At 39.9% G+C, this 14,040-nt stretch overlaps 1 protein-coding gene and 1 long non-coding RNA gene across 3 annotated transcripts in view; one reads left to right on the forward strand and one right to left on the reverse strand.

The window, feature by feature from the left end:
* Nucleotides 1–23: 23 nt before the first annotated feature.
* Nucleotides 24–7,897, forward strand: LOC112143042. Its single transcript, XR_004948970.1, has 3 exons — nt 24–466; nt 3,372–3,498; nt 6,462–7,897. It is a non-coding gene; the product is annotated as an uncharacterized LOC112143042 (long non-coding RNA).
* Nucleotides 7,898–10,752: 2,855 nt separating this feature from the next.
* LOC112142604 (protein LBH) overlaps nt 10,753–14,040 on the reverse strand; it is a 6,831-nt gene continuing 3,543 nt past the window's right edge. The window contains exons 2-4 of one of the 2 annotated variants that reach the window (XM_024266083.2): nt 13,243–13,321; nt 11,995–12,227; nt 10,754–11,907 (exon numbers count right to left, since the gene is read on the reverse strand). In XM_024266083.2, coding sequence (XP_024121851.1) covers nt 11,790–11,907; nt 11,995–12,227; nt 13,243–13,321 — 430 coding nt within the window. In that variant the 3' untranslated portion in view covers nt 10,754–11,789. Of the gene's footprint in view, nt 12,228–13,242; nt 13,322–14,040 lie in introns of both variants that reach the window. The other variant, XM_036215331.1, reaches the window with a different exon arrangement.

The following is a 14,040-nucleotide window of genomic DNA, read 5'->3' on the forward strand; positions in this document are numbered from 1 at the left end:
TTCAATTCCTTCATCCTCCAGGTACTGCCTGCACACTCATGCCACGTGAGGCCGGGCATTGTTGTGGATCAGGAGGAAACCAGGACCTACTGCACCAGAGTAGGGTCTGACAATGGGTTCAAGGATTTCCTCTGGATACCTTATGGCTGTCAGAGCACCGTTTCCTAGGCAGTAAAGGTCTGTGCGTCCCTCCATGGATACACCTCCCCAGACCATCACTGACCCACCACCAAACCTGTCATGTTGAACCACGTTGCAGGCAGCATAACGTTCTCCTTGTCTTCTCCAGACTCTTTCACGTCTATCACAGGTGATCAGGGTGAGCCTGTCTGCACTGTATGAGCTGGAGCTTCTCAAGCAGAGGCAGGAGACCCTGGTTCTCGGAGCTCTGCTCCTTAGGGACTCTCCTCTGCCAGGACGACCACCAAGCGGCACCAGAACCCCGGGGGGCCACACGCTCCAAACGGTAAGTTTTACAGAGGTTTGCTGAAAGAGTTTCAGTCAGAAACCTGAAGGGAACTTTCTGCAGCTCGTGCTGTGCAAAACTTTTTAAATGTAGAGAAAAAAATGACAATTTTCTTGTTATTCATTTTTTAAAGTGCAGATTATGTTTTAATGCCGTTGGTTGTGAAAGTTTGAGATGGACAAAAATAAAACTAGAAAAACAAAAAGAAAAAAAATAGTCTGCAAAATTGCCTGCTAAAGTCGAACTGTTCAGCTTATGGAAGCTAAAATAAAAGCTGCAATAAATTGAGTCATTTTTTTTAAGGTTAAGCATCTATAAAGGGATAGCAAAGTTACTAAAACCAGGGACGGAGCTAGAACATTTTAGGGTTATATGGGGGGGACTTTGGAAGGGGGGCAAAAGAGAGCACCCCAGTGGATTACAAATAAATACAATGATTGTTTATTATTGGTTATGTCCATCCATCCATTTTCTTGACCGCTGTGTCCCTTTTGGGGTCGCGGGGGTGCCGGAGCCTATCCCGGCCACTGATGGGCGAAGGCGGGGTACACCCTGGACAGGTCGCCAGTCTGTCGCAGGGCCTCAATCACACACACATTCACACTCACATTCACACCTAGGGGCAATTTAGAGTCACCAATTAATCTATGAAGCATGTTTTTGGACGGTGGGAGGAAGCCGGAGTCCCCGGTGAAAACCCACGCATGCACGGGGAGAACATGCAAACTCCACACAGAAAGGTCCCAGCCGGGAGTCGAACCGGGGCCTTCTCGCTGTGAGGCAAGAGCGCTAACCACTGCGCCACCGTGCAGCCCTATTGGTTATGTATTATTATTAAAATAGAGATTTCCAAAAATTTGAATCTCCTCTTCCCATAGCACAGAAGAAGCATAGATTTAGGCTAAAGTCAGGTTGCTGATTGGCCTGTATGATGTTTGACTGCATGTTTTTTTTTTTTACAGTTATTTATTGTCATAGTGTATTTTATCTGTTTGTTTAGCAAGTGTTTGTATTTGTGTTTATTCTTTTTAAAATCATGGCTGAGACATATGAAAACTAACCTTTGGCTAATTCTGGCTTTTTTACCCATATTTAATCGTGTGTTTTTCAAAGTGAACGGTTAAAAAAAAGTGAACGGTTAAAAAAAACAAAAAAAAGCAAACAAACCAAAATATATATTACTATTGTTACTTTTCCCAATAAAAGGGCATTGCAAAGAATTTAGAGGGCTCAGGATTTTATTTAAAAATATTGCTTTTGCTATGTTTGTCTTGTTTAAATAAAAAAGTTTGTTTTGATATTTTCTTAATATTTGTCAGTAATGATACTAATATTGACTCAAAAATGAGGGGGGGGGGGCAGTCTTTTTGCTGGGGGACAAGTGCCCCCTTTTGCCCCCATGTAGTTTCACCCCTGTTGATGGATGGATGGGTGAATTTAATTCTTGAAAAATAAAAAAAAATCTGACTCGTTTAAATCATTTTTGAAATAGATACAATTGATCTCACATTGGGCTGCACGGTGGCGCAGTGGTTAGCGCTCTTGCCTCACAGCGAGAAGGCCTCGGTTCGACTCCCGGCTGGGACCTTTCTGTGTGGAGTTTGCATGTTCTCCCCGTGCATGCGTGGGTTTTCACCGGGGACTCCGGCTTCCTCCCACCGTCCAAAAACATGCTTCATGGGTTAATTGGTGACTCTAAATTGCCCCTAGGTGTGAATGTGAGAGTGTATGTGTGTGATTGAGGCCCTGCGACAGACTGGCGCCTGTCCAGAGTGTACCCCGCCTTCGCCCTTCAGTAGCTGGGATAGGCTCCAGCACCCCCGCGACCCCGACAGGGACAAAGCGGTTAAGAAAATGGATGGATGGATGATCTCACATTTTATGATATCTTTTTTTTTTTAATATAAAAAACAAATTCCTAAACTTTTGAACGTTGCTGAGATTTCTGCAGGAGTCAAACTGAGGTGTTGATTTGACTGTAAAGCTCCGGCAGGAACACCAGATCACGTCTGAAGTGGCCGTTGACAAAATCAACCTTTTGTTGGAAGACAGGAAATGAAGGACTTTGGATGATTTAAAGCTGTAGAGGATGATTAGAGTGAAGTGTAGCTGCAGAGTCTGAGGCTCTCTGCAGCTTCAACGCCTCACTTCTGTACATGAAAATGCCAACATATTGACATGCTAAGAATGCATGCTAAAAGACAAGATATTTCTAGAAAAGGAGAGGTTTCTGAATTCTGAATGACTTCTGCATTTTTCATCCATTACTCAAAGTGCAGGAGGAGTTGTTTGACAGTTTAAAGAAAAAACAGCAATTTTGTCTCATTTCAGTCACTCATTCACTTTTCCCAAATGCATGCCTTCCTGCAAATGTAGCCATTTACAAAGAAGAAAACAGACCTTCCAACAGCATAAGATGTAGAAGAAGCAAAACAAAGATTTATTTTGTTTGTTTTCTTAGTGTAATTCAAGTCTCATGCAGGAATTCTAAATTTCTTTGTAAGATAAAAACTAAATGGTGCTCATGGTACCAGTTTGAGAGGTGAAGAGTTCTACTTTTAATTCAAAATCTTTTTTATTCTTTTAATTAACTAACTAAAATAAAACTTTTCTAATACACTGATGCTAAAATTCAACAAACTACGTAATACAGAACTAAAGAAGTGGTTTCAAATGGCAGGTTCACTTAAAAAAAATCAAAATAAACTAGCATTTACATCATGAAACAAAGATTTAATTTGCCTACTAGCTTATTTTAGTTCGACCTTTGTTATATTGATGTCCTTTAAAATGATCGTTTACACTAAAAGGGCTGTAAGACACACCGGTTTCTCCTGATGGAGAAACAGACTGCTGTGGTGACTGTGTTTAACATTGTTCTGTTGTTCCTCCTCTCCTGTTTTAGAGTCGTCTGCAGGGCACCCACGCTGACTCCAGGTCGTCTTTAGAGGAGCAGGTGGCAGACCTGAAGATCAACTCTGAGGTCAAGTTGGTCGATTCAGATAAAGTGGAGGATAAGCCCTTCACTTCAGGTAAATGAATCTACTCTACCAATAAAAAATGACTTAAGGAGGCCGGCCCTTGAGGCCTGCAGTTTGACACCCCTGATCTAAGGCCTTATGCTTTATTTACCACATGTGGTGCATTCAAGAACGTGCTGTACGCACTTTTATGAACACACATTCAGCTGTTGGTGTTCACACCAAACACGTAGCGGCAGGGAAGAGGATTCTTCTTTTTTTGGGTTTTACTGATGTTCGTCTGCCTCTTACAATGGTCACAGCAGAGCAAATCTTGCTCCAGGTATTTTTGTTTTCAAAGCTCTGTTTCTATAAATGTCTTAGAATCATATTAATCTGACCGGGCACAAATCACAATCATTTCGCCGTATGAAAATCCCATCTGGGGACTAATGCACCAAATTAGCTCTTGTTGAAAGAAACCTGATAAAGACATGGGACTGCTGCTCTGCTGTATGCCTATGTTTTTCTATCTGTCTCTACTAAATAAATACATTTAAATTCAATTAATCTTTTCTTCGTGATCATGTTTACAACAGTTGGTACGTTTTGAAGCGGACGCTACTAACACGTCACTACCAAATCTGAGTTCCTGATTGGTCACATTTCTGCGTTGCTGCGATTAAGCATGAAAAGGTTCAACTCTTGACCGGACTCAAAAACTTGTGTAGCAACACGTGAGTACGAACTTGTGGTCTACGTGGGTTTGCATTGACGTTTTATCGAAGGTGGCTGCTCAAGCACGAGTCCACAGAGCCGGTCGGTAAGAACCTGTAGTCAAACCCACCCATACAGGGGGTTAACCCGTACGCCTTTGGGTTCCCTGTGAAAGGTCACTGAGGGGAGTAGCCACATCTTAAGAAGAGCGTATGTCTTTTAGTTTCCTTGAGGCTTGTGCGATCGGCAAGTGTCAAAGTCAAGGCCCGGGGGCCGGATCTGGCCCTCCAGATAATTTTATTTAATAGTTATTAATGGCCCGATGTTATCTTGCGCTTATTTCTAATTTGTATAATTATGACAACATATATTTTTATAGAGATTAAAATATTGAAAGTTATTTAAGGTTTAAATTTATTCTGGAATAATATTCCTGCCTTTTATTATTCATTTTGTTAAAAAGTTACAGTTTAAAAGTTTTGAAAATGGGCATTCTGCTAGTTTTTTGGACTATTTTAGCATTTACTAAGACTTTTTAGGCTGTTTTGGAGTTTAGCTAATATTTTAGCTACATGCTAGCTGTTTTGGCTAATTTAGGCTTTTTTTTGTTTGTTTTTTAGGCTGTTTTTGAGTTAGGCTAATATTTCTACGCTAGCTGTTTTGGCTAATTTAGGATTTTTCAGTTTTTCTGGTATTTTGAAGTTTAGCTATTTTTCAGCTACATGCTAGCTGTTTTGGCTAACCTTTTTTTTTTTGTTTTTCACGCTTATTTGGCATTTAACTAATATTTTATAGGTTGTCAGATGCAGCGTTTTTAGCTCTCAGCTCTAGCATCTTCAGCGGCCAAATTCAGCTTACAGCATTCACACTAGCATTATCACATAATGCTATATATGTAGTTCATCATTATGTTAAAAAGTTACAGTTTTAAAGTTTTAAAACTTTAGTTTTAGTGTGTTCAATAAATGTTTATCCTTTTTGGCCCGCGACCTAAGGTGTGTTTTGGATTTTGCCCCCTTGTGTGCTTGAGTTTGACACTCCTGCCTCAAGGGCATCATGAAAATGGAACGTACAATTGTCAAGCATGTGGTAAGCGTATCATGAAAGTTTTGATGTTGTGGTACAGTGGCCTCACACCACCCTAACAAATTTCTTGCACAGTGCACGGTGTTCGGGGGTTCAAAAACTAATAAAACCTGCATGACACGCCTGCGTCACCCTTACATGTCGTTTGAGTGTTCGCTAGGACCTATCGACCGCAGCAGAGACAAATACGCATGAACATTTTCCACAGGTTCACCGATCGTTCCTTGACCTTGATATCTCATCAACCACAGGTTTTCCCATTGTTTGCCCGAGGACAGTCTATCCACCCATAAGGACAGTTGTAACTAAAGCACAAGAGGTTGAAGAATGTTGTTGGTGTCTGTTTACATGTGGTTTTAACAGCAGGGGAAGACGTTACAGTAGAGAAACAGCACGAGATGGAAACAAGGGAGTGATCATTACAACAGCTGTTAAATAATGAGCAACAGTTTGTGCAGATGGTTGTTGGCTTTACACACCAAATTAGTCCAAGAGAAAGAAGGAAACAGTATTTAAAGTGTTATGAAAAACACATGCTGTGTTACAGTCTTTCATTAAGAAGACTCTTGGTCTTCTGTTGGCGAGCAGCTGCAGTGTGTTCACACCAACAGACCATCAGCAAGGTATTGTGGGTAACTTTGGATTGATTATGAGACTAATCCCTAATTTAGTATTTTAGGAATGTTTTGGCTCATCTCAACATTTATTGTGCGTTGAGCCCAAAAACGGACTTTAAAATTTGCATAGTTGCACAGTTCTCTGTTTAGTTTGCTGAGTGAGCACAAAAGTTTTGTATGCAGAAGCACAAACATACTCGCATTTACGTAGATTTTTCATTGGAAGCGGTTGCTTCACTTCGAATTGCCAAAGCCGATGTGAACATAGCATCAGAGGCTTTAAGCAAGATGGTAATAATATACAAGTTTATGAGCATAAACACTCAGTATGAAAGTTTTCTTTATTGTGGTTGGCAGTAATTCATGTTGGAAGTTATCCAGATCCTGGAAAGGGAAGAGTGACACAAAGCCCGGACAAATACAGACCAGGTATTACTGGAAAAGTAAAATAAGGTCTCCTCATCTGGTTCTTAACTTTTGTTATTTCCTAGGTATTTATTAAGTGACTTTATTGTTTTTTTGTTGTCACGGAACCTGATTTATGACTTTAGTTATTTTATAATTCTCATAAATGGAAAAATGCTGGTAATTTTCCTCATGTTTTCTGCTTCTCAGGTGACGTTGAGCCACACAGATGTCCTGAACCAGATCACCACCTCGTCCTCCCGTGTTCTCTCTCAACCCCGCAGAGAAGCCGGATGACAAAGAGGGAAAAACACTTCTGTCAGAGCCAGCAAGACAACCCATGGTTTCTGAGGATACGATACACGAACCCAGTCCCCAGAGTTATGAGCAGACCCCCAAAACAGAGACTTTTGGGCTTATCCAGGGCCAGGCTCCTCCCATGAGGTCCTCTAAACCCCGCACCAGCCTGACAAATGAAGCTAGAGTGGTCAGTGTGTTGAAACAAACTAGCTTGTCCTGCAAAGATGAGTCATCAAGAAAGGTTTCCCTGAAAGAGACATCTCAGTGCTCGGAGAAAGCATTTCTCCAGGGTACCCTGCTGCTGGATCAGGCTCACCATCAAAGGATGGGATGTCCATTTGACAATTAAGAAACATTAGAATTACATGTAGTTTATCTTTTTCTATTAGAAATCTCTTCATAGTTGATTGTTTATTCATTAAGAGTTTGAATGTTGATTTTTAAACTTTGTTTTAGCTAAACTCCTTCTGATTTAAACTTTATGCAAACTTGTTTTATCACAAAGTATTTCATGATTGTTTGGTTTTCACATCACTTCACTTTTACCATGAGATACATTGATGATCCCACACATCTGTGAATGCTCAGAACATTTAAGAGAAATAACTTTTATTTTTCTTAGACAGTTTTGATAGAAACATGAAACTGTTAGACCCACTGGAGACATGTGCCTGCAGCCATTGGCTATAAGCAAGGCCTCCTCTGAGGTCAAAAGGTCATGCACACTCTCACTTCAGCTCAGAGCAGTTGGAGTTTGGGTTTTGAGCAGAGAACAGCTCTAGGAAGAAGAGGGAAAATTCTTCCAATCTTTTTTGGTCTTGTTTTTATTTCATCTTACCCCACGTAACTAAGTTTGTGCCAAGACCGTTTTTATTTACTTTATCTTTTTGGTAACTGTCGTGCATTTTTCTTTTGACTATTTTGAAGCTCGTCACCATTTGTGCTTCTTATTTTTGAAACTGATCGAACGATCCGCTTTGAGACTAAACTTCAGTGAACTTTAAATCCAGCACGCTTTTTGTACGACCATCCACTCCTTTGGCTGTGCAAACCCAGATGACCACCAGAACTTCAGCCGCATCCGGTCGTAAGCTCCAGAAGAGTCTTTGACCGTCCTCCTACACCCTGCGCCAAAGCTGCTGCTGCTTTCTTCATCTCATCTGCCTCATGAGAAACACCTCTGTCTGGTGAGCTTTGTCTGAAAGTCCAGTCAAAGTCCAGCTTGAAGCCACCGTGGTGAGGAGACCCTCTCAGCAAAACTGTTGCGGTTTGATGTGGTCATAACAGCCAATTTGATTTATCCAGACTAGTGTCTTGAACAGTTTAAAGTAATTGTTTTCTTTAGATTACAAGTTTTCTCTTAAACCGTTCTGAGGCATTACTTTGCTCATCCACCGACTTTCACACACATTCATACACACACACATAAACACTACATTGATTTTCTTTGTTTATTTTGTATATATTTTTATGCTTATCTCTTAATAAATATCAAAAAGGCAGTCGTTGTCCATCTTGTTCTTTCTTTGTGATACGGTCCCTTCAGATGAGAATTTACTTCCTGAAGTGTTGAGATTGATTTTGAAGATTACTCTTTAATCAATTTTAAAGCTAAAATTGATAAACTTTCATCATTGAGTAATTTTTCCTTCCTTACGGACGTGGTGCCCCTTTACGAGACAAAGTCAAATTCTTCATTGAACGAATTTGACCCTTTCACGCTACAATGGTGAGAGAAGGAAAACAGAGACGCTTTTATTTGGGTGTAGAAGGAGACTTGTCTTTTTTTTCTTTTTCCTCTGTTCTTCCCATGTTTTCCTACTTCAGCTCACTTCATTTAGAGTTTATTAACAGGGGGAGCACTTCTTTTAAATGGAATTTAAAGTGTAAAAAGTCAAATTGAAAAGTAAAATTAAAAAAAAATAGTGAGCACAGATGAGCTCATCCACTCTTGATGGTTCACAGGATAAAACCATAAGTAGGTAAAACTATTTTTTCTACAAAAAAACTTGTTTACATCTAATAAACAAGAGGAAAATGTGATCAAATACATAAAAGAGAAAGAGGACATGTGATAAACTTTGTTCTTATGTTCAGTGTATAACAGAACAATTGTTTTACTTTTAAAACACACATCCCTAACACTATGCAGATTGTTGTAAATATATGAGAGACTGCCCCCATGTGGCAACAGCAAAACATAGCACCATCATGCAGTCATGTTGGGTCACCTTCAGAAAAAAAACAAAAAAAACCAACTAAAACCTCTCATGAGATTGCTGCAAAGTTTGATCAAACAAATGTAAGCTGCCATGTTACCTAGTTGTAATGATCCCGGATTTGCTGCTGAATTATTTGGAGTTGACAGAATAAGAGATGTTCAATTTTTTTATTTTTTATAATATGTCATTTTTGATGCGTGGGTTTTGACTAATACATGTTATATGTCTTAGAGCTTTGGATGAATTTACACTGATTTTAATGAAATGTGCTTATCGTGGGGCAGGCAGTTGGGGGTCGGAGAATGTATCTGTCCATCAATCCGTTCATTTTCTGAACCTTTTTGGAGCTCCTGGAGCCAACCCAGCTACTGTTGTGCAAAGATGGGGTACAAGTTACAAGTCTATTTCAGGACCACTCTCTCACAGGCGCTCCTAGGGCAAATTTAGAATTACCATCCTATGAAGAATCTCTTTGGACTGTGAAATGAAGCTGAAAAAAACCCATAGATCCAAGGGGACACCTCGGACACCTCTGTCCCTTCAAATGCCCCTTCAATTGGAGGAGTAGGAAGAACCCGTAGGGGTACGAAAAGTCATACATTTAGCCTATTTTAGCCTACATTTAGCCTAGCTTACTTTAAAAGTAAAAATATATTACTTTATTCTCGTAATTTAAAAATCCCCTTAAATTTACAAGATTTAAAGCTGTTATTTATTTTTTGGTAAACACACAAGTTTAATAAAATACATTTGATCGGTTTGAAGTTGCTAAAACATACCGGTATGAAAGTCAATGTTGGTGTTATGATTATAAATCTATATCTTCCTTTTGTGATTTGAAGTTATTTACTATAATAGATTTTTTATTTATGTTGTGTTAGCAAGAACACTTCTCAGCATGATGTGCTCTGAAATGTCAACAGGCAAAAATGGAAGTTGGCGTTGTCGTGTTGAGCACACACCGGTTGATCTGGAGGGACACCAAGAACCACGTAAGAGAGCAAACAACCACTAAAGTTACTTTTATGTATTCAATATTTTGATGGAGATAAAGACAATGTAAAGAATAGATGTCTACCCACGGTAAAATGCAGTCACGTAAATACAAAAGAAATGGTTAACTATTTTTATTTGGAATGCTAAGGGAACGTGCTTGTTGATTTATTTAGTCCTACTCTCCATGTATGTGTTTGTGTCAGGCTAACATTTTGGCTAATGAACAACAAAACTACCTTGTCATCACCGTCATACAGTCGGACTCCTCTTTGCGTAATTCCTAAAGTCTCATTCATTTCCAGGAGCCCGTTTGTCCACGAAAATCTGAAATCTGTCCATTTTTACTGCTGAAAAACACATTAGCAAAGCGCCGTCAAAGCCCCACCAGTACAGTACCCCGCATGCGCGGGAGACGTCACTTCCGCTAAAACGGTTTGTTTACGAGAGAAGGAATTTGGACAGCCATGGCACAGTTATGCTGCACGTCTGTCACGCCATATCCAGTATTGGACAGCACCGATTACGTCACATATTTCCCACCATGCACTGCGGCTCAAAATTTACATTTGGTCAAGAAAAACTTGTTTTATAATTATATTTACGTTTCTTTTTTCGAACATTTTATTTACAAGCAATACAGTATGTCATAAATATATTAATTTTGACATAAAAAGCGCACCGGAAGTGAAACCATTAGTTAGCACAGGGGCTAATAACGCCCAGTATAAATACCGATCAGCGACATTCCCCTCGCGTGGAGGAGTTGGCATGTGGCATGTGAGGGGCAGCATCCGGACGGGGGTGGTCAGGTTATGAACCGGCTCATATGAGCCTCGGTGCTACAGGTTTCTAATGCAGCACGCAGCACATACACGACGCACCAGCACATACACGTCACACATACACGTAATAAGTGCATCACTCCCCTTAGCACTGAGCTCATTGCCCCATCCCCAGGGCACTGCCCCCCGCGTGGCCAAGCCTCCCTAGTTTTTTGCAGAGGGGGGGTTGAAGTGTCAATTTGGAAAACAAACAAATGTTTAAACAGTGAAGGATTTATTATCAAGGAGCATTGTTACAACAAATACACAAATGTTCTTTTTTTGTCTGTGCTATTAATTGACTTGATGCAAGGGTGGCTAAAGTATTTCAGCTCAAAGTTGACATGAAGACATAAGTAAGTAAATCGAGGCAAATATGGAAGAAATGTTGCATTAAATCAGCTACATGTATTTACAACATCAACATTTTTCATTTTCCAGCTCGAACGCTGGACTTAAGCAGGTGAAAGGGATTTCTCTTCAGTTTATTGCACTGTTTGAAAATAATCTAAGGAAAAAGATGGAAATGTTGGAGATAAAGTCATCTATGAGAAAACAATAGAATTCCTTTTAACCTTTGATTTATCTTTAGGAGTAATTGGACCTGTGGGATTATAGATACATTTAGTGGGTTCTTTTTATTTTTTTGGCAAAGTATTTCATTTCATTCATCTCTGGCACAAAATGAACTCCTAATCTTGGAGGTCAGATCTTTGGAGATGACCCCCAAGATGCATTCCTGCAGAAATAAATGTCTGCAGGAAAAAAATAAAGAAACGTTTTTGCATTTGCTGCTGGATTTAGGTCGCAGAGGTTTTTTTTAAACCAATCCTGCAGAATTAAAAACGAACAAACCAACAGGGCAGTACATCCTGTCACTTTAAAGAGAGAGAAACATTCGGATGGTCACACAAACGTCAAACACCTGGATTAGGAGAAAGGATCTGAATTTAATCTGAATCTCTGGCTGCATCCTCATTTGTATTCCCTAATCCAATCGAACAGAACGCATGATAACAAGGGTGTGCAGTGGCTTAATCTAAAAGCTGCAGACGGGCGGTGGTATTTTTAGAAAGGAGGGAAGAACATGTTAATAAAACAGAGATTGTGACTTCTGAGTGCGCGTTCTTTCTGCTGGTGACAGACAGGGAGTGAAATCATGAATGGGGGCAGCGTGCACAGTTCATCTTCACACTGATTCAGCTCCTCAAGCAGGGTGGGGCCGCTTCGGGAGCAGCAGGGGAGGCGGGCGGGGTCAGTCGAGACAGGGACAGCTGACTCTGGGATGTCACGATGGAGGACTTCCGGCTGCTGGAGCTGCAACACAGAAAATGGTTTTCATCAAATGTGGTTGCATAGTGAAGGGATTTGATGCTTTGGCTCCAAATGTTCAACAATTCTGACCCCTCCTGCATGTCCTCCAGATGCTCTCCGTCTGTGGCCCCCTCTGCGGGTTCGGCGCCGCTGTCCTCCCCCTCCTCGTCCTTGCTCAGTGGATAGAGGGGCCAGGGCGGCCCCTCACTCTCCTGCTCGCTGCACTCGGTCGGCTCCACGACGATGGAGGGGAGGCGCTCCCGCCTGTAGAGGAAGTCGTCCGGGTAATCGGAATTGTCGTCCATGTCCACTTCGGGAAAAATCTGAGGCAGAAAGAAAACATGAATCTCAAAACTCCTTCAAAGTATTTAAAACAAAGGTCTAAATGTACAATTCAGCAAATACTGGAACTAAAAAATCGCGATTAAAAAAATTGCGATTAATTTAAATAGAAAATAATCGCGATTATTTTTAATCTCGATTATTATACATTGTTTCCAGGTTTGCAATTACATTTTTTTAATTGATTCCTGAATAATTTCTTTATTTAAAATCACAAATATCACCAAATAAAATGATGTAAATATACCAAACAAATGCAATAAAACTTATTCTGGATTGTGAACAGACAGAAGGGATTTACTCTTTTTGAGTGGGATGTTTTTATATTACATGCTACATACTAGCACAGAGGCCTTGTGGTAGAGCATCTGTCCTGAGATTGGAAGGTTATGAGTTCAAATCCCTGGTCATGTCACACCAAAGACTTTAAAAATACTTGACACTCAGCAGTTACCCTTTAACATCTGAGGTGTCCCCAGTGACGCCTGAACACAAAATCTTTAACATACTGTAACTTTTTAACCATTAACACGATTTCCACTCTATGGCGGGAGAGGATAGACTATTTATTGGTTTAATTTTAAAATGTTTTAGTATCATTTTTTGTGAAGATTACAGAAATGAATGATTTAAAATTGACTATGTGTACATAATGTTTAGGTTTAGACACACCCTGAGATTGTTACACTTTTTCTGTTAGCCTAAAAACTGACCCCAAGAAGAAAACAGTTCAGTGGCCCTCACAAGAAAATGGGGACCCCCCCGACTTATCCACCCAATGGTTCATTGGGGTGGCTATGTCTGTAACTTACAGCCCCCCCTGTAGGGGACGAGTCAAATGTGGAGAATACATTTCAATCTGACACCAAATGGGACTTAGACAAAGAGAACTAAAAAATTCTCAGAATTTAACTCATTTTCATGTCTAAAACATGTGTTTTATCAGCTTTGAATGAAAATAAAAATAAGAGGGTAATATAACATTTAAATGCTGACCTGATAGGCTTTGCTGCCTCGTCTCTGGCCTGAACTCTCGTCCATCTGAGAATCCACTTGACTGAGAATGGCGTTCATACTGAAAATATCAACACAACGTCAAAAGGTGAAACTACAGAAACAACTTGCATCTTTAGACACTAATAAAGCATTAAAACTAGAGTTACAAACTGGAAATGTTAGCAAAATGATGCAAGATTTACTGTTTAGATCATTACTAGTCACAAAGTTTTTATATATTATCTGTGACAGGATGGAAAACACCAATGCGTTTAACTTTATTAGGTCAAATCATTATATAAGCAGCAAAAAGGCTACTTTTTTTCTGTAGACGTTTCCACTTTTTGCACAAAAAAAAAAAAAAAATGCTTTAAGAAAGTCAAAGAGGAAACGTGTGAAGAGAAAACTCACAAAAGTGGCTGATTTTAGCAGTTTCTCTCGATAATTGCTGATAAAACTTTAATGACCCACTCTGATGAATATTGTGTTTTTAACACATTATTAAGACATATATTAAGAGAATTATGGGTGGGGTTGCCAACGGTCATGCCCCCAACTTAGAGGCAAACTTCTAAGGAGTTCCTGCTGCTCTGCAGAAACTATGTCCAAGAAAAAAACAGTTTTTGTGGCATTTTTCTGATGATTTTAGACATATATTAAAGAAAATTAATATTCAAAGTACATTTGTGAGTCTTTTTTCATTCAAATTGTTGTAACTCAGGAGATGATGAAAAAAAATGCAGTCTAAAAAAAGATTGTATTATGCTGCAGTGGGGAGGGGAAGGGTCCTAGACGTTC

This window comes from Oryzias melastigma, linkage group LG14 (genome assembly GCF_002922805.2).
Source record: "Oryzias melastigma strain HK-1 linkage group LG14, ASM292280v2, whole genome shotgun sequence".
Taxonomy (NCBI): domain Eukaryota; kingdom Metazoa; phylum Chordata; class Actinopteri; order Beloniformes; family Adrianichthyidae; genus Oryzias; species Oryzias melastigma.